The following is a 21,572-nucleotide window of genomic DNA, read 5'->3' as shown; positions in this document are numbered from 1 at the left end:
ACCTTATTCACCAGATCTGGCACCATGAGACTTCTGGCTCTTCCCCAAAGTCAAAATGATTCAGGACATCGAGGCAGCCACGACAGTGCAACTAAAGACACTCATGAAAGAGGACTTCCGGAACTGCTTCAGAAAGTGGCAAGAAGGAGGGAATCAGTGTATTCAAAGTGAGGGGGAGTATTTTTATGGGTATTAATGGCAATGTGTCTTTCACTGTAACGATTTTTTTTTATTTAAACATTCACATTATTGTTTGATTACACCTCGTATGTTGTTAAATTGCAAGCTAGTATATATGGCATGGTCCCATTTTTGTGAAAAAAGATTAAGGAAAACTGTGTGTGTGTGTTTGCACGTGTGTGTGCACACATGTATGAATTTTCATAAAGTTTATGGTCATGGAGAATTGTGTAGAAATAGATGTACCGAATTTTTAACATCTTGAGGGATGGAGTGATATTGGTGTTGTGTGATCGGATGTAGAATTTAGAGACTGGTTCCTTTTTCTGTACTCACCTTTGAAATTTTTGACTTATTACAATGAGTATATACTAAGTTTATGAAATTTTCTCATACAATAAGACATTAAAAGTATGTTCTCTATCATTGTTACTGCCTCCCCCAGTGGCAGTGTTGTGACCTAGATTTAGGAAAGTATTACCCATTATAGTACCTGTCATCAGTCTCTAGCATATTCCCATAACAACACGTGTTTTCTCTTTCCTTCTTATACCAATCAAAATGATACCTATCCAGCTTATGTGATGTGTTTCTTTCTACATTGATGGATACATTCTTAAAATTCAGTGCTATTCCTTTTCTCCTTTGAGTTTTCTATTTTCAAAATACACAGTCTCTAGTTGTAGATTGCTAATCACAACTCTCATTTTGTCAAGCCTCAGCGATGTTATGGAGATTATATACACACACATATTTCAACTTTACTATGTTATGTACACATTATGCACGCGGGGTCAAATCCAAGTTTTGTTGGATCTGGAGCTTTTATAATTTGTGGAGCCCACTTTGAAAATGAATGCAAAATTGTCAATACAGAATTACTAGGGCTACTGCCAGGCCCTTGGGAGTGCAAGTGAGTTGTCTTGAAGCATAAGCTTCATTAGCATCAAGGTAAATGTGTTCCCGTTTGCTGATTGTGCTGGGGCAGTTGAGGGGGATAACCTAAAGTTGCTTGGTTGGGAATTCCAGGACTAGGATGGTAGGGCCTCCAAAGAGGGAAAAGACTGAGTTTAAGAAAGGAAGTCTATTATCAATTTCAGAAATGTATCTGACTTTTGGTTTTAATTCCCCTGTTTTAGTTCTCTTTATTAAACAATTGTCTTTTTATAGAGTAGCACTCCAGTTTTCAATAGCAAGTAGACCTGTGTTCAGCTAGGATCAGATTTCCCCAGGCCCCATTTTAGAAACAAGCATAGCTCAAATCATGCCGAGCTTAAGAGCATTCCATGACAAGTGACAGAAGGTTTGCAAACTATGGTCAGAAAGCACATTTCATGACCTTTAGCCTGAGAAACATCAGGTGCCTTGTTTCTTTATCTCCAGAAGGGTAGCACATAAAAAGAAATCAAAAGGAGTGATGGTAAGAGGGTTGGGGACTGTGGCAGAAATCCTACAGTTGCAAAGATGTCTCCATAAAGAAGAAAGTAAAGTTTAAGAATATCCTTTAGCCCAGTAGTTCCCTAAGGAGGTTCCTAACTCAACAATGACTTCCTGAGTCTCTTTCAGATAAGCTGTCCTAGCCTCTCACAGATATACTGGAAGATACTGGACCTTGAGTGTTTGCAATCACAAATGTGTGAAAGTACCTTTTCAAGAAGATTGCTATGTAATCTAATTTTACTATTCCCATCCAGGACCAGTAATGTAGATAGCAAACTTGTCCCAACAGAAGTTTGTAAGATATTATTTTCATACATGAGGTGTCCAAGTAGAGGAAAAACAATGAATGACAGACTTTTTTTAAGTATTTAAGTGCTTAACAAATGCTTAATAAAGCATTTTATGAGATTCATTTTTTAAAGCTTGAAGATACATATTGCCAATCATAAATGTTTAAATGAAAAAAAAGCAGCCTAGAACTTTTTGAATCTATATTTTCCATAGCACACACGTGCTCTTGCAGAATAATTTCTCCAGATTGTGATGATGAGCAATTTATATGGAAAAAAAAATAAATATGCAGTTCTTTGTATTCAAAGACAAAAGTACTGATTTTGGAGTTGTTTTGGCAAAAAGGCAGTGCTTGCTGGCCACAGGGGAGGTGCCATCAAGGGCCAAAGTGTAGAGAGATGCACACTGTCCCTCTGGGGGATCAAACCCATACATACCCTCAGCACCACGTCTGCAGTACTCTTACCAACTGAGATGACTGGCTGTAACCTTGCCATTTAGCATCTCAGGTCTGCTAAGAACAACTGCTCAAAAACAAAGCCTCCTTCAAATCATCGCTGAATAAGGTTTGTTCTCAGGCAAGAAAACTCTCTGAAAGGAATAGAAGTGGATTTTAATATTTTTTAAAGCATTGAAAATTTCTGGGTTGTTTTTTTCCTGTGGAAGGTTCTTAAGCTTAAAATCCATTTTTCCCTGTGAGGTGATCCACTTGGTAATCTGCTCAGGCAGGTCACTGGCTACTCTTGGGGTATAACTGGGTTCCATTTCTTTTTATAAAGCTCTTGTTATTTCTGTTCGGAGGGCTTGAGGGCTGAAAGGGGGAAAAGGGAACTGGATAGCTCAGGGGCCTAGCTAATGTCATCTGATCTCATTTACCCTGAGGCTTTCTTGAATTTGGCTCCTCTTCACACAGTCTCAAAATATGCACTGGTCCTTCAACAGAAATTGACAAGTGGGCTCTGGAGTCAGACTGCCTGAGTTGGAAGCCAGGCTCCTCTAGTTACTAGCTGTGAGGCTTTTGAAAACGTACTTCATCTCTCTGTTCCTCAATTTCCTTGCCCATAAAATGGAGATAATTAAAAACCTACAAGAATTTTTGACAAAATTAAATTAGATGATGTATAAAAAACACCTAGTCCGGAACATGTAGCAAGCAGTCAATAAGTTTTAGCTATTAAAAAATACCAACAGTCAAACATTACAAAGCACTCAGGACCTTAAGATAACTGAATGGAATGGAAGAGAAAGGGTTAGAATAAATATGGTACATAGAATGCTGGCAGATAAATTATTTCTGGGGAAGACACAATCTGACAAGTTACTAGACCTTGGGTGGACTACGGTAATTTTTATGCAGTTTAAAATCAAGAAAGAAAGAGAGAAAAATAGAACACTTTGGAAGGGGGGAAGGGAAGTGATGTTTGTGAGGTGAAGGGAAAAGAAGTCCTGAAATTGGAAAACAAGTGCCCTATTTCAAGATTTCTCTCAGGGCTGAGCCTAATGCTTGGGGGCCATCTATTTGCCTTTTGGTCTGCTAACTGGACTGACCTTCCCCAAGTTGGCCACAAAAATCCCCATAATGCCAATTTACAAGGCAAAGTTCACATGCTCTTCCATGCTTCCTTTTCACTGAAAATAATAACTTAAAGTGTGTAGGTTCTCTGTCAAGTTCTGGTCAAACACCTAAGCTTCCCCTTCCTCCCCCAACCATGGGGGTCAAACAGGGGGTGGGGGCGGGATGTGGCTACTCCCTACGGAGTCCTGAAGCTGCTAGCCTCCCACTGAGCCTTGCAACTAGAGAGTCCAATGATCTAGCCTGGAATCTTTTGCCTGGTCTGAACTTGTCCCCTTAGACAGGCTAAAACAGTCTCTGCCACTGGGGGCCACGGGGCATTTCCCCACACCCTACCTTCAGCAAACCACATTGTCAAACATAAAAAATCTTAACTTATGAATATTTCTTCCCTTTAGCAAAGAATCTCTTCAGAGTTTTTTTTTAAAGGTTGTATTTCTTGACTCAGTGTCTTGATTTCTAAAAACAAGGTGTGTATATAAAAGCATTACTTTCTATTAACTAGCTCACCTGACCATCTCTAGTTATGAAATGTTATTTTCAGACTCATGTTTTGCAAGATCCAGAAGTTTCTGACCATCCAGAAATTCTTAAACTGTGTTTTAAAAGGGAAATGTTTTGTGCAGTGGAGTTGGCAAGATTTGAATTCTTGGGAAATGTAATTTCTGTATGGTTTACATCATATATAAGTCAACACGAAAATACGATCCCGAACACCAGTTTCTTTTTGGAGGGAGATGGCAGTTTGTTTTTTTCCGCTCCCGTTAACAGAGAATTTTCTTTATTTAGTGAGACCGGTTCCTCAGAGAGACTGGTGATTACAGAGCTCCCTGAATCTCCCGGAGGTTAAGGAATGTAAAGAGGTCAAACTCAGAAGCCGAAACAGACATGGAACAAACAAAATCCACCAATATATGAAGAGAATAATTACAAAAGTTAGAAGCGTGAGTCAGAAATGGTGAGCTCCAGGTCGCTGGGAAAAATTATTTGGATAAATCTTCCTAGAGGAGGTGAAATTTCTTAATTAAAAAAGAAAGAGGAAATAAACCCCTCACATCGCGTTCCAACCCCGGAGTGCGGGTGCGGAACGCAGTCTGTGAGCTCCAGGATAAGTAAGCAGCTTCGGGACATTTTTCTAAAGTGCTCTCTGAAGTGCAAGAATAGCTTAGAATGCGGTCAGTTTTACGCACCGACTCCCTTTTACATAAAGTCTTCAAAAGGCATCTTACTTCTCAAGGGTAAATCGCATTTGTCAGATTCTTTTAAACCGTTGTTTCAGACACCCTGCGCTTTGTTGGTGAACCGAGGCGAATAGCCTGGGCGCTTGAAAACGTTTTTGCAACAGATGAGCGAATGAATGAAGCCCAGCCCTAAAGCCCGAGACTGGGAAGGACGCTGGGGCTTTCTCTGGGCATTGCGAAGACGGTGAACTACAAACTTTTGACCTGGGATAGCTGGGGTTTCAGAAACTCAGTCTCTTTTCCTAGCACCTGAGAACAGGTGCGGTTCCCACTGAGCGGTGAGGGCCTAGTACCAACTAGCCCGAGGCCAGAAGAGATGTGGCCCACCTCAAGGAGACTTCGCAGCGGCCCTGTTCACGCTGCGCTGCCCTGGACTACTGGCTTCGAAAGACGAACTGTGGTAACCCCGTGGCGTACTTAGTGCTCTCTCCCCGCCCGCACAATGGCTCGCCTAGGTCTGATCCCTAACCCAGTCCCAAGTCATTTCCTTATCTAACTTGATGGGTCTTTGCAATAAATGGAACAATAAAATCAAGGAGCAGAAAGAGAAAATAGACAACTAGAAAAGTCACAAGTGTTTCGTGGGGAGATGGGGGCGCGCGGGCTGTTTAGACTGTGGCAGAATTGTAGGGCCCAGATTGGGAGAGGTGCGGAGCGGGACCGGTTTTCCCGGGCTGGCAGCTGCCTCGAAAAAGTTTCCTGTGGAACACTCGCCAGGGGGGCGGGGGCAGCGGGTGCAGCCATGGACTTGAGAGGGAGGGGGAGGGGGCAGGAGGGCGAGGGAGGCCGCGAGGGGGCGGCTCGCAAACCGTTATAGTCCTTCAGCACCTCCCTCCTCCACTGACCCCCCCCCCAGCCCGCCTCCCTGCGGCGCAGCTGCCCACCTGGCGACGTTACGCTTCACCAATCCCCTTCGAGCTGCTCCTGGGGGCCCCCACCTCCTTGCGCCGCCCCCCTCCCCACCCTGAAAGAGGCGCACCCGCCGGGGCAGACACTGTTCTCGCCAGCGGAGCACCCCTCTAGCTTCTTGGTCTCCAAGACGGAAGCTCAGGCTCTTCTCTCGCATTAGCCAAACTTGCTTTCCCGCCTCGAAAACTCAGGCTTTCCTTCACTCCTAGCTCTTTTCCCACTTTCCCCTCTCCTGTCTTCCACGCCACAAACCCCGGTCTCCCATTCGTTTTCCCCGCCCTATTCCTTCTCTTCTCCCCCCCTTCAACTTCGTGTCCGCTTCCACCTCAGACACTTAGAGCGTGCCTAACATATACGCCCGCTCCTGTTCCGCTCGAAGCCATGGCGGGACCTGGGGGTTGGAGGGACAAGGAGGTCACGGATCTGGGCCACTTGCCGGTGAGTAGGAAAGACCCCTCGCCCCCAAAGGGTTCTCTTCTTTGGGCTCTGAGCACCTTGAAAGGGGACGGACTTCCACAAGCTGGGCTAGGCTAGAACTTCAACCGGACCGCGGGTGCTGTAGGGGATCCCGAGAGCGGGCTTGCGGAAGAGGCGTCCCCTGGGCACCCAGGCCACGCCAAATTCACTGGAAAGCAAAGGGACAGGGGAGAATAGGTAGCGGTGGTGCGGGCCCTAAAGAGTGGGACATTTTCTAAAAGTGGTCCGTTTTTTTTCTAGTGGCGCTCCTGTACCTGCCCTAGAGAGGCCCCAGGAGAGGCCAAAGAGCGCAAGGACGCATGGTTTCCTTACAGTACTCCTCCCTGTCACCCCACCGCCCCGTCATTTGCTTCTTTTTCCAGCGGAGACGCCCACTCACGGAATGAGGATTACTTGTAGGTGACAGTGGGCTAGAAAATTAAAGCATTGGAGTCTCACTTCTCTCCCTTTCTAAAACCTTATTCTGCCAGTGCACTGTTACAGATTTAGTATTGCAGGAGCGAAAGAACTCGACGCCACTTGGGGAAGAAGTGAATTCTGCACACCCCAATTAAAAAAAAAAAGAAAAAAGTATTGCTCTCACTAGCTAACCAGATTTAGCCTTTTCTTGTGGTGGTCGTTTGTGGTTTCTCCTTTTTCTGAATGTCCAGCTTTCTTCCAGAGTTGTAATTGATTGGTGAGCTATTATCGCCGTTATTATTAGTAGACTTATTATTTTAGCAGCGCCATTTATTTCATTGGCATTTGCCTTCTGGCAGATACTGGATCCCACCCAAATACGTTTTTTAAGTTCTCTTTTTAGACTGGCATTTCACTCGCCCCCTCTCTTGAATGCAAAGGGCCCCTGGACTTTCTGAAAGGGAATAAGCATACATGTGCTAGAACGATCACCAGGCAACTGTAGTTCAGGGCAGTGGCCTGCTTGCTTTGGGAAAAGCTAAATATTAACCTTGAGGTTATAGGACTATTCAAAGTACTAGTGTCTTAATTTTATACATATTGGGCATGTAAAGATTGTCTTCTTAATGATGGCAGATGCCTAACCCCTCAAAAATGGGACATTCCCTAAGCTCACCTATATAATTTTACACTAGAATGGTGTGGAGGAAGAGGTGATGCATGTGGGTAACATTTTAGCAAATTGTTCTCAGTTTTTAAAAAAACATGCTGAATTAAAAATATTAGCATTATGGTTATTGATGCAGCTTCATAAATCAAGTCAAAGGATGTTTAAAGGCTAAATCTTTTTTCCACCTGGCATGCACCCAGTGCATACATGATATTTCTGATATATGGAGGACTCAATTGGTGGTTTCCTTTCTAAACAAAACTTTCGTATTTCAGCTAGATTTGGTCCCAAGCAAAAGCGTTAAACCAATGAATTAAATGTTACCCTCCTCCAGCATTCTCTGTGTATGGTGGGGGAAAGAGAAAAAAAATTAAACTAGGGCAAATGATGTGAAACCATACATGGGCAAACTGAAAAAAAAAAGTGTTTTCTAAAATTGGCTACAGAGAGGAATGGGAAGGACCTCATAGAAATGATAGGGCAGGGAATTCCAAACCCAAGCTAAAAGAAAAAAAAAAGAAAAAAGAAAAAGAAAAGGTTTTATTACCACACAGAAAAAAAATGGGGGGAAATGGCCCAGACTAGCTGACCCGGTCATGGCCCCGAGACATAAGAACTTGGTGAGAGCCAAGTAGATAAGGAGAAATGCTGTGATCTTTACATTGCAGTTCAGTGGAATATTAGTTTTCTGGAGGTTAGTGGTGGTATGGAGGGGAGAAAGATGAAGCTGGTTATTAATGTAAGAGTAGGGATAAGACACAAAACCTCAGGGCACTGATGCTTGACCCCATTTTACAGACTTCATAAAAGTCTGATAAAGTCCTCAACTTCTAACAATTTCTAAATTTCTATCATACAGGAGTAATTTTATCTCACTGTAAAGGTCTTCATCATCTGAACAAATTATACATGATTATCCTCTCTCCCCAAACATAAAAGTCTAAACCCTAAGAAATCTAGCAAAAAAGTAGCATCCCCTTTGCAATGTTTTATATCATTTTATTAGAGACACAAAAAATTCACTGTTGCTTTGGTCAATGAGGCATATTTTAGTGTTTTAGGATTTCTTTGCATTTGGCTTATTTCTGAATATCTGAAGAAGTAAAAGTAAATGAAGAGGTCAAGAGGTATCTAAGTTAGCGCTTTAGAATTTTGCATTTTGATGAAAAGTAGAGATGATCAAGCAAATAAACCTGCATGTGATGGGAACCCTTGTGATAATTATCCTCAATAGGATATATGTGAAGGTGACAAAGTTGGCATCTGTCAACACCAAGTATACCAATTTGGCAACAGCCAAATAACGAGGGGTAATTCAGATCTTGGAGTTTCACATTGAGAAAGAAAATCTTGCAGAGTATAGAATAATTAAATATGGGTCCATTTTAAAATGGATATATTATGTCCTTTGTCGGTCTGGCCAGCTAAATGACCACAAGACAAGGATCCTTGAGAGAGGTCAGGCTTGCTATGCAAATTAGGATTTAAAGAAAGTGGTGGAGGATCTGTTGGTCTTTTTTGTTATTACACAGATATTATTTTTAAACCTAAAATAGTAAGCAATAGTGAAAACTGGGGAAGCTGGAAGGGGAGAAGGAATTGTATAACTTTTTTTTTGCATAATACCCTGAAGTTACAGACATAAAATAAGACAGCCAACATAATAACCAGAGAATGACAAGTCAACTACATTTTGTTTGTTAATTAATAGGCGGTTGTAATTTTTCCTGACTGACTATTGAATAAATATTTTCTATATGTGACAAAACAAAAAGGAAAATACTGAGATCTGTGGTTTGCACTTTCTTTTAACAGAGAATTGCAAAGCCTTACGTGTGTGTGTGTGTGTGTGTGTGTGTGTGTGTGTGTGTGTGTGTATTCTCTTCCCCTTGCCTGCCTGCAATACCTGGGGTTGTGTCTGTATATGTATACATACATATATTTTCTTAGTATGCCTATGTCACTCAATCCTTGGGACTGAAAGCTATTTCTTCATCTCCAAATCTGGCATCTCTTCACTATGATAGTCCCCTTTGCCTTCTGTGCCCAGTATGATAATGACATTCCTCACGGCTGTGGCCTTGGTATTTGACACTGCCATGTGTAGTCCTAATCTATATTGGGGTCAGGATTAGACAGGCTTGGAGGACAGTAGTGGCAGAGGTGATCTGAAATAGCATATGATCCAAAAACTATATTTGAATTACATTAAGTTTATATTTAAATATAAATGCAAGCTCTCCCAGTCTTCCACCACCCAGACCAAGCCTGCTTCCCACACTCAGTCCTTAGAACCTTCCCATTTTACAGAATCCTTTAGCCCCCGTTTTGAAGCAGTTTTACTTTCTAGTCCACAAAAATTGAAACATTCAGCATATCCTCCATTACATAGTATAGAGCATCACCTCAGCAACACATTGTATTTCAGTCTATGTTCCCAGTCTTTTTTTTTTTTTTGTCCAGTTTCTAGAACAGTGGGTTTTATGTTAGTGTGCAAGAATACTACACACACATCTTCTGGGGATCTTAGAACTCATCCCCAGAAATTCCGATTTCATAAACCCTTGGTAGGGACAAGGAATCTGTATTTTAATAAACAAGAGTTCCCCGATGGTTCTCATGTAGGGAGAGTCTGTACAGTCCACAATTTGAGAAACAGTGGTCTAGAGGAATTTTTTTTTCTAAGTTTTTCCATTTGAATTGTGAAGCCCTTTCTTCCAACTACCTCTGAAACTCACTCTGGCACTTACGTTGTTATATCCACCATTTTCAGGTTCTCTCCATGAAGTCTTTTGATAAAATTGCTATTTTTAATATTTAAAACAAAAGGAAAAAGTCTCTGTTATTCCTTGTAAGTACTGTGTAATCTTGTTCTTTTAGCTGTCTGACTACTGGAATGTGTTCCCTAATTCTCCTTGTTTACTGCCTTAAATCTAAAATTTATCACTACCCATATTGACCATTTAACGGTTCCCTTTTGTTCTTTATTTCTGCTGTATTTGGTTCAGCCTCTGCTTCTGAGTCTCTTCCATGACCAGTAAACACTGCCTTCTAGTGGTTCTTTTTCTTCCTGTTACCCCCATCCCCACCCCCTGCCCTTAATAAAATTGTCCATCAAGGTGCTTATTTTTTCCTCTCCTTGAATTCAGAAGACATAAGTAACTCCCCAAAATACTAGGTTTCTGGGGGCAACCAGTCTAGGTCTTTTAAATTGCAGGTAATAATTTAGATACATAGAAAAATTTAACAAAGTATAAAGTATTTGCCCAACATTTTAGGTTCAAAAATGTTTTAGTAATCTATTTTGAGCAAAGCTTTTATGAATTAGGGTTTCTTGATCACGAACTTTATTTGTGTGTTTGTTTGTTTATTTATTTTTACTAAATGGAACACCAAAGCATACTGAACCACCAAATAATATTCAAATTGATATTGCTGTCACAGATATAAAGATCTTTCCTCTTCTGGTTTTCCTGTCTTGGAGTGGCACTACAGAGGAAAGGACAAAGTAATTATGGAGCTCCCTCTGATATAGACTTTTAAATTTCACAATGACACCCACCCCCCATCAAAAAAAGAGGTTCATTTTTAATGCTTCCTTTCATGGGAGCCCAGAATAAACTTTCTATGACTATAATTCAGTGGGAAAATCTGATATAAGAAATTGAGTAATATTACCCTAGTAATTAGCATAGCTCTCTTTTCCCTCAGTTTGTCATTCAGTCTTGAAAGATACTAGTGTGAATATGGATAATGAGAAATATCGCATAAAACTAATGAGAAATACTCTTATAATTCATGCATACTAAGCTGAGCTGCCTTTAAACACAGAAGAAAAAATGTAAAAGCTTTTTATTTAATGTGAGCATGAAGAGAATTAAGATGTTTTTGGTCACATGTGAGCAGGAAAAAATTTCTGGACAATATGAATATAGATAGAATAAGGCCTCCACGAATTCCACAGGCATTTTATTGTCCCTGTCCGTTTCCTTGGTGTCTTTTTTGAGTAATTAGATACCTGAAATCAAATATGAGCAAGGTACTTATGTCATTGAGGGGTAGAAAAAAAGATTAAAGAAATTTAAGACTATAAAGTTGTTCAGATATTTTAGTAATTCTCTAATATATGGTATCTTTTTCAGCTAAAATTCAGCCTTAACCATAACAAAGAATATTTACCCATAGGAACCAGCTAAACTATCTGATTCTTTTGACAGATGGCTGGAGGCTGTTTCTCCAGAATTAATAATGTCTAATATAAACCCCTCAATGATATTCTTCAAAGAAATATGCTAAAGTGATAAACTCTTCAAGCTGAATCTTAGCAACTCCATTGTTGGCTAACTTTTCCCCATAAATTTTTCAGTGAATTATAACAACAATGACATGCTTAATATCAAGGCCACTATAACAATACATTTTTACTTCTCTTGAATCCTCAAAATTGTCATTTTAAATAACTCATAATTTCACTGGGAGTATATTCACTGAATTATTTGCTGATAATGATATTGAGCACATTGCAACATTGATTTTGATGATTTTCAGAAAGTAGGCTGCTGTTTTTTTCTGACAACAGTTGTGTCAATCCAGTAGAAACATCTGGATTTTAGAATGTTGGAATAATTTTCTTCTCGTAGAATTTTAGAGCTAGGGCTAGGAAATCACCTAACACAGCACCTTCTTTTTATATATGTGAAAAGTAAGTCCCAGAGAGAGTAAATAACTTACCCAGAGTCATATAGTTAATTAATGGCAGAGCTGGGGCTGAAACTCCAGTCTCCAGACTCTGTCTGGTTGAATACTTGTTGACTGAAGTAATCCCAGAGCTGTGTCATTTTCCTATGACAGTTTTGCTAGATTACACAAATGTCACACCAGTTTTAAAGAGTCTGTAATTTCAGTACATATATATATATATACATATATATATATATATATATATATTTCATATGCTCAATAGTTTTTCTGTTTAGCTCACATTTGTCACAGTAATAAAAATGTTTTCAAACAAGGTCAAACAATGTTTGTGTATATAAAGTGTGCTTTCTATAAAGTACATGAATTTCCAAGAATTCGCCCATGGTGCTACTACTTTGTATATAAACTGGCATCTACCGATACCTCATATAAGTTTTGCTAAAATAGCAAAATAAGCTGCTACACTAAAAGTGTAAGTAGTGATAAAATTCAAAAATCATGTTTTGTGGTGAACAAGAAAGAAATACCCATATTTTAACATATAAGGAAACAATGTTTAAGGATGAATATGGAAGCCTTAGGAATCTTCCCATAAATATATTTTGTCTGCTACGATGCAACATGTAGGTTAAGACAAAGAAAATATCAGTGAATTTGTGCCATGAAAAGATATGCAAAGACTAACTTAAAAAACAAACAAAAACAACTTTGTCTAGTTTTTAAAATGACGCTCTTTTAATGCCATGATTTTGCTTTGCTATTTACATTCAGAGATGATATTATTTCTTAAGAATTTATTTTATACGCATAAGCTATCTAGATTTTATATCTAATATGTACTCATCATTGCTCTAAGCTAAACCTTCTGCCTGTCTGGTTAGCACTCAGAAAATGCATATTAAAAGAGTATTTCAATTGCATGCAATGAACTTATTTCTGTTTTAATATTATTTCTAATTGTATTATGAATATTCCTTAACTAGACATCATTGTATGCATTTTACAGCTTTGTGATAATTATACAACTCCTTAGTGTCAATATCATTGTTTCCTTTTTATAAATGATTACACTTTGTCCAAGGGGATTGTGACATGTCTGTTCTTTGATAAATGACACTTAAGTTCTTCCCATGGAAATTCTAAAGTAGCAAAACAGATTGGAAATGCTGTTCTAGACAGTTGAATGTTTGCCTGTTTTTCAATAGATTGACAATTTTTGTTCTGCATTTTTTTCAGGATCCAACTGGAATATTCTCACTGGACAAAACCATTGGCCTTGGTACTTATGGAAGAATCTATTTGGTAAGTAGAGATAGATTATGTATTCTTTCCTCAGTTTCTAATAACAATTGTGACTGCAAGTCAAAACCCTACATCAAAAATCAAATAATGTCAAAACACAACATCAAACTTTGAGAGATGAATCAAATTAAGATAGCTCAGCGACATCTGTAAGAATTATTACAAAAGGAGTGCATTGCGAATTTATAGTGAAACAACCAACCAAACGTAAGGTCTAAAAATTATTAGAAGAAAATTAATAAAATCACCAATGGAAAAGGAAACTAATTCAAATAAGATGTCCCCAACTAAAATATAACTTGTTATATATTTATATATCCATACCATTCTAATTACTCAATTTCAGCTTTTAAACTGAGTGTTATAAAAAGGAAAATTTCCATAGCATTCTCTATCATACTGTACGTGAGAGTGCTCATGTGTGTGACAGAATTGGCCAAAGAATTGAACAAGAAAAACTCTGCATTTATTTAGCGATTATTTATTAAGCACAAAGTATGTGCCAGGCACTGTGATAGTCTCTGAACTGTCAAAGCAATGAACAAAAGAGATGGTCCATGTTCTTCTGGGGCTGATGGTCTAGAAATGTGTAAGTGATTACACATGAGTACATGGGAAGGGTTGAGGGAGGCACACAAATAACTGTGTAATTGCAATTGTAGTATATTCTCACTAAGAAAATTCCTAGTGATATAAAAAGCATAGAACAGGAGGGCGTAAGTTAGATTGAAGGGTCAGCTTTGGTCTTCTTGGGGAAGTGCTTGGTTAACTGATACCAGGAGAACAAATTATGGGATAACCAAGCAAACGTGTGGTTGTAGATTATGTTCATGCCATCTAGGCAGAAGCAGGGTAGTGTTAAAGGCTGGCTGGGAGATGGTGTTGCTTTAGTGGCCCTATCATCTTGATCAGGTGCCCTTACCCCACTCTGCAATGTAAAGAATAGACATTTTCTCCTCTTGTATAAGGTTCTATACAAATGCAGTGTTCCTCTTTCCAAGGTCTGTCCCCTCAAAAACCAGATCACTGTCCCTAGGCTGATCCTTACTGTCCACTGACCACAGGTCCTCTATATGGGAGTGGTGTAGAGGCGCCCTGGTTTAGGTCCAACGGAAGGGCTTCTTTCTAATTCAGACAAGGATGCCCTGTGTTTGCCAAGCCTGGTGCCTTTAGGGCTGCATCTGCCCAGAAGGGGTTCCTTTATTCATTTATCTACCCAGGTTGGGTTGGGGGAGATGTTTAAAATTTGCCCAAAAGTGCTTATAGCATATATGTTGAGTAGTAGAAGCATTGTGAAAGGGTCCTAAAAGCAGAAAGAACCTTGGTGACTGTAGGTAACAGCAAGAATGCAAATATTCATAACAAAAATTTTTCAAACAATTTTGGTCTTACCTATTAATAGAACCAGCAACCTATAAACAGTGATGTGATACAGATACAAGCATATTGTTTATGCTAACTCAGTTGCATTCCAGACTGAATGATGAGTTAACATGTGTGTGATCTAGGTGAATTTTGCCGTGTTATACATAAGTATACCCATACCTTATACATAGAAGTTCCTCTTCTTTATGGCACATTTGTAATCTCCATGGCTCTATCACATTTTAATTCCTGAGGGGTGTGTATTTAAGTGTGTGTGTGTGCGCATGTGTGTGTATACTTGTTTTGATTTGAAGGTATAGAGCTCTGTATACCACCAGATTTTAGGATTAAAAACTTCAGTTATATAAGGTAAAAAGCAAAGGTAAGGTTAGATAGCACAAAAAAATGGGTTCTTGTCATCGGTCATCAGAACTGTGATACCATAAAAACAAGAAAAGTCAAGAGGTTAAAAAGGTGAGTTGTGCATGATAGTTCTTTTTTTTTTAAGTAGGGTTTATTGAGATGTACAGCAGATCCTCAAATAATGCTGTTACATTCAATATTATTTTGTTATAATGTTGATGAGATGCCATTAAGAACTTAACTCTCATTTATACCAATTAGCTTATGGTAAAATTGGTTTTCATTATACGTCGTTTTGTCAAAAGTCATTAAACCTATCGATATTAAGTGACAACTTACTGCAGTTTATATTTGGTAAAATTTACCCCTTCAAATGTACAATTTTCTGAGTTTACACAAAAACATTAATTCATGTAACTAACACCAGAATCAAGATTTGTCAATATACATCTTAAATTACACATTATATACCTTCAAGTAATATTCTACTACTTCACTGTGTGTGGTTCCCCAGTTTGTGTACTATGGTTATGTTTGTTATACGTTTTGCTTTTACATATGATATAATTCCACAGTACTACTTTGTTTCTTATTACTACCTTTTATTTAGTTGATATCTTTTAGAGCAATTAAAAAGACAAAATATATTGATATGCATTTGAACCACATCTGGAATCTTCATTTCTTTGGACAAATCCAAGTTTCTATCTGGGTGTGATACTCCTCAAGCCTGAAGAACTTCCTTTAACATTTCTGTAGCTCAGGGCTTCTGGTAAAGAATTCTCTGCTTTTGTTTGCATGAAAAGTCAACGTTTTTCCTGAATTTTTGAAAAATACTTACACTGGATATAGAATTTGGGGTTAACAGTTATTTTTTTCGTTTGGAACTTTAAAGATACCACTCTATTGTCTTCCTGTGTTTGCTCCTTTGTATTTTTCTCCTGACAGCCTTTAAAAGTTGTCTCTTTACCTTTATTTTTCAGCAGTTTAAATGTGAAATGTGTGTGTGTGTGTGTGTGCGTGTGTGTGTGTGTGTTTGGTGGGGTATTTATTATCATGCCTGAGTTTCTCTGAGCTTCTTGTATATGTAATTTGACATGTCTTATTATTTGAGAGAAATTCTTGACCTTTATCTCTTCAAATAATTCTTCTTCCTTTTTCTTTTTTCTCCTTGTGTAAATCTAGTTTCATATGTGTTAGACCATTTGGTATTAACCCACAGATCTTGGATGCCCCGTATTGTTTTTCATTTGTGTGTGTGTGTGTGTGTGTGTGTGTCTGTGTGTGCACACACGTGCACACACACGTGTTTATTTGTTTTCATTCTCTTTTCTGTTTGTGTGTCAGTTTGGGTCAATTTTTTTTCCTGTCTTCAGTTTCATTGATTCCTTTCTCAGCTTTGTTGATTTTACTGATGAGTTTGTCTAAGGCATTCTTTAGCTCTTTTACTGTTTTTCATTTCCAGCATTTCCACTCATTTTTTATAGTTAACATCTTGGCTGAAATCTCCATTTGTTCATGCATATTTTCCATATGTTTCACTAAAGCCTTTCACATATCAATCATAGTTACGTTAAATTTTCTGTTTCATAATTTGGATCTCCAAGTCATCTATGAGGCTGGTTATATTGATTGTTTTGTCTGAGAGTGGGCTTTTCTTTTTCCCTTGCTTGTTGTTTCTCAAAAATTTGGTTTGAATGCCAAACACAGTATGTACAACAGGAGAGGTTGAAGTATATGCCTTAAAATGGGTGCACTTGTTCTACTAGGTCAATAATATGGGAGGTTAAGTCAAACTAAGAAGATGAGCTATGCCCATTAGTTTTTGCTATGGTTACCCTCAATTCACCACCACCTTCAAATTTCCTCTATTACCTGTTGGTTACCATTAGGGTTTGTCTGCTGAATGTTTTTTCTCAATATTCCCTCTCTACCCTCTGTTTTAGACTTTCCCTTTGTATCTTTGTCTCAGATTCTCTCTCCATGCTCTTGTGCCTCCCCTAGTGATATACTGCTGTTGCTTCATAGTAAGTGATTGAAAGCCTAGTGGTGTGGGGGGCATGGAGGATTTCCCTGTTTTCCTGTTTCAGCTTCAGTCTTAAGCAGATTCTGTGTCTCTGAGTCATGCAAGTGGGAATTTATTAGTTATATTGACCTTCTGCTAGTGGTAGGACGCTTCTAAATGGTCTAGTCACAGGACTAATTTCTGCCCTTTTTGAAGAAGAAGAGGACTTCATTTTCTTTTACATTTCTCTCAGCTGCAGGAGGTCTTCATCTATACCATGGAAGGGAGGAAGCAGGGTTTGCTGCCCTTCACCTGCAGCTTAAGGTGTTTATTCCTTAGAAGGGAAGCAATTGGACATAGTTGCATGCTTTTCCTATGCAAGGGTTTCTCCTCTCCACCAGGTCATTACTGTAAATCTGTGGAGAAAAACCTACAAGTGTGTACAGATTTCTCTTGTATCTGTGACTCACAAGGGTACTGTACTCTCATGCTAGCCCAAACTTGGCCTTTATCAGTTTATTGAAAATTTAGCTGGATTCACTTTTTTAACGCTTGATAACTCTCTATTAAAATAATACTAATATTCAGAAAATACGCTAGAATAGATCAAATCTCTCCTCATTCACTAGTTACATACACTATTGATGTTCTGTACCTTTACATTTTTAAAATTTATTGGAGTGACATTTGTTAGTAAAATTACATAGATTTCAGGTGTACAATTCAGTATTACATCATCTATAAATCCCATTGTGTGTTCAGCACACAGAGTCAGTTCTCCTTCCATCACTATATATTTGATCCCCCTTACCCTCATCTCCCACCCTCCACCCCCTTTACCCTCTGGTAACCACTAAACTATTGTCTGTCTATGAGTTTTTGTTTCTCATTTGTTTGTCCTGTTCTTTTGTTGTTTTTGGTTTATATACCACATATCAGTGAAATCATATGGTTCTCTGCTTTTTCTATCTGACTTATTTCGCTTAGCATTATACTCTCAAGATCCATCCATGTTGTCACAAATGTTTCTATATCATCTTTTCTTACTGCCGAAAAATATTCCATTGTGTATATATACCACAACTTCTTTTTTTTTAAAATTTATTGGGGTGACAATTGTTAATGAAATTACATAATTTCAGGTGTACAATTGTGTATTACATCATCTATAAATCCCATTGTATGTTCACCACCCAGAGTTAGTTCTCCTTCCATCACCATATATTTGATCCCCCTTACCCTCATCTCCCACCCCCCACCCCTCTTACCCTCTTGTAACTACTAAACTATTGTCTGTCTATGAGTTGTTGTTTGTCATTTGTTTGTCTTGTTCTTTTGTTGTTTTTGGTTTATATACCACATATCAGTGAAATCATAGGGTTCTCTGCTTTTTCTGTCTGACTTATTTCGCTTAGCATTATACTCTCAAGATCCATCCATGTTGTCACAAATGTTCCTATATCATCTTTTCTTACCACCGAATAGTATCCCATTGTGTATATATACCACAACTTCTTTATCCATTCATCTATTGAAGGACATTTTGGTTGTTTCCATGTCTTGGCCACCGTAAACAAAGCTGCAGTGAACATTGGAGCACACGTGTCTTTATGTATAAATGATTTCAAATTCTTTGGATAGATACCCAGGAGAGGGATTGCTGGGTCATATGGTAATTCTATTCGTAATTTTTTGAGGAACCTCCACACTGCCTTCCATAGCGGCTGCACCAGTCTGTATTCCTACCAACAGTGTATGAGGGTTCCTTTTTCTCCACAGCCTCTCCAAAACTTGTTACTATTTGTCTTGTTGATGATAGCCATTCTGACTGGGGTGAGGTGATATCTCATTGTGGTTTTTATTTGCATTTCTCTGATGATTGGTGACGTTGAGCATTTTTTCATATGTCTATTTGCCATTTGTAAGTCCTCTTTGGAGAAAAATCTCTTCAGGTCCTCTGCTCATTTTTCAATTGGGTTGTTTGTTTTTTTGTTGTTGAGCTTCATGCATTCCTTGTATATTTTGGATATTAGCCCCTTATTGGAGGCACTGTTTGCAAAAATCTTCTCCCATTCAGTTGGTTGCCTTTTAAATTTGTCGATTGTTGCTTTTGCTGTGCAGAAGCTTTGAAGTTTCATATGGTCCCATTTGTTTATTTTAGCTTTTACTTCCATTGCCTTTGGAGTCAAATTCATAAAATGCTCTTTGAACCCAAGGTCCATAAGTTTGGTACCTATGTTTTCTTCTATGCAGTTTATTGTGTCAGGTCTTATGCTTAAGTCTTTGATCCATTTTGAATTAATTTTGGTACATGGTGACAGATAACAGTTCGTTTTATTCTTTTGCACGTGGCTATCCAATTCTGCCAGCACCATTTATTGAAGAGGCTGTCTTTCCTCCATTGTATGTTTTTAGCTTCTTTGTCAAAAATTATCTGTCCATATTTATGTGGTTTTATTTCTGGGTTCTCAATTCTATTCCATTGGTCTATGTGTCTGTTTTTCTGCCAATACCATGCTGTTTTGATTATTGTAGCCCTGTAGTACAAGCTAAAGTCAAGGAGTGTGATACCTTCACTATTGTTATTTTTTCTTAAGATTGCTTTGGCTATTCAGGGTCTTTTGTGGTGCCAAATAAATCTGATGATTTTTTGTTGTATTTCTTTAAAAAAATGCCATTAGGATTTTGATGTGGATTGCATTAAATCTATATATTGCTTTGGGTAATATGGCCATTTGAACTATGTTGATTCTTCCAAACCCTGAGCACGGAATGTCTTTCCATTTCTTTGTGTCTTCTTCAATTTCCTTCAAAAAATGTCGTATAGTATTCAGCATATAGGCCCTTCACATCCTTGGTTAAGTTTATTCCTAGGTATTTTATTCTTTCTGCTGCAATTGCAAAAGGAATTGTTTTTTGTATTTCTTTTTCTGAGATTTCATTGTTAGTATATACGAATGCAATGGACTTTTGTATGTTGATTTTGTTGCCAGCAACTTTACTGTATTCGTTGATTGATTCTAACAGCTTTTTGGTGGAGTCTTCAGGGTTTTTTATATATAGCATCATGTCATCTGCAAAGAGTGATAATTTAACTTCTTCATTCCCAATTTGCATGCCTTTTATTTCTTTCTCTTACCTGATGGCTCTGGCATGGACTTCTAACACTCTGCTGAAAAGCAGAGGTGATAGGGGACATCCCTTTCGTGTTCCTGAATGTAGAGAAAAGGGCTTCAGTTTTTCACCATTAATTACGAGATTAGCTGAGGGCTTGTCATATATAGTCTTTATTATGTTAAGGTATTTTCCTTCTATACCTTTTTTATTAAGTGTTTTAATCAGAAATGGATGTTCCATCTGGTCAAATGCCTTTTCTGCATCAATTGATATAATCATATGATTTTTGTCCTTTATTTTGTTTATGTGATGTATCACATTGATGGATTTGAGGATGTTGAACCATCCTTGTGCTCCTGGAATGAACCCCACTTGGTCGTGGTGAATAATCTTTTTAATGCATTGTTGTATTCGATTTGCTAGAATTTTGTTTAGGATTTTTGCATCTGTGTTCATCAGAGATATTGGTCTATAGATTTCTTTTTTTGTGTTGTCCTTAACAGGATTGGTATCAGGGTAATTTTGGCCTCATAAAATGAGTTAGGAAGTACTGTCTCTTCTTCAATTTTTTGGAACAGTTTGAGCTGGATTGGTTGTTAGATCCTCTTTGAAGGTTTGGTAAAATTCACTAGTGAAGCCATCTGGTCCTGGACTTTTGCTTTTGAGAAGGTTTTGGATGACTGATTCAATTTTGTTAATGGTGATTTGTCTGTTTGGATTTTCCAGTTCTTCACGGTTCAGCATTGGGAGGCTATATGTTTCTAAGAACTTGTTCAATTCTTCTAGGTTATTGAATTTGGTGGCATATAGTCCTTCATAGTATTCTTGCATGATTCTTTGTATTCTGTGATGTCCGTGATAACTTTCCCTTTTTCATTTCTGATTTTGTTAATTAGTGTCTTCTCTTTTCTTATCTTAGTGAGTCTAGCCAAGGGTTTGTCGATTTTGTTAATCGTTTCAAAGAACCAGCTCTTTGTCACATTAATATTTTTTATTGTCTTTTTTTTCTTCTATTTTATTTAGTTCTGCTCTGATTTTTGTTATTTCCTTTCTTCTGCTGACCTTGCGTTTCACTTGTTCTTCTTTTTCTAGTTCTTTAAGGTGTAACATGAGGTTATTGATTTGGGATGTTTCTTGTTTCTTGAGATAAGCCTGTAATGATATAAATTTCCCTCTTAAAACTGCTTTCGCTGTGTCCCAAATATTGTGGTAGGATGTATTTTCATTCTCATTTGTTACTATGTATCTTTTGATCTCTCCTCTAATTTCCTCTTTGACCCAGTCGTTCATAACGGTATGTTGTTTAATCTCCATGTATTTGTGTTTTTTCCTGCTTTCTTTTTGTAGTTGATATCCAATTTCAAACCCTTGTGATCAGAGAATATGCTTGGTATGATTTCAATCTTCCTAAATTTGCTGAGGCTGACTTTATGTCCCAATATGTGGTCTATACTTGAGAATGTTCCATGTATACTCGAAAACAATGTATAGTCTGCTGTTTTAGGATGAAGTGCTCTATATATGTTAATTATGTGCATT

The 21,572-nt window shown here is 38.2% G+C and overlaps 1 protein-coding gene across 2 annotated transcripts in view; it reads left to right on the top strand.

Annotated features, from left to right (window-relative positions):
* The first annotated feature begins 5,718 nt into the window (after positions 1-5,718).
* NRK (Nik related kinase) overlaps positions 5,719-21,572 on the top strand; it is a 184,789-nt gene continuing 168,935 nt past the window's right edge. For both annotated transcript variants that reach the window (XM_081043133.1, XM_081043132.1), the window contains exons 1-2: positions 5,719-6,072; positions 13,118-13,183. In XM_081043133.1, the coding sequence (XP_080899259.1) occupies positions 6,016-6,072; positions 13,118-13,183 (123 nt within the window). In that variant the 5' untranslated portion in view covers positions 5,719-6,015. The remainder of the gene's footprint in view (positions 6,073-13,117; positions 13,184-21,572) is intronic.

Source organism: Rhinolophus hipposideros, assembly GCF_964194185.1.
Source record: "Rhinolophus hipposideros genome assembly, chromosome: X".
NCBI lineage: Eukaryota > Metazoa > Chordata > Mammalia > Chiroptera > Rhinolophidae > Rhinolophus > Rhinolophus hipposideros.
The sequence above is the reverse complement of the archived record's forward strand: the minus strand, read 5'-3'. Positions and strand labels throughout refer to the sequence as shown.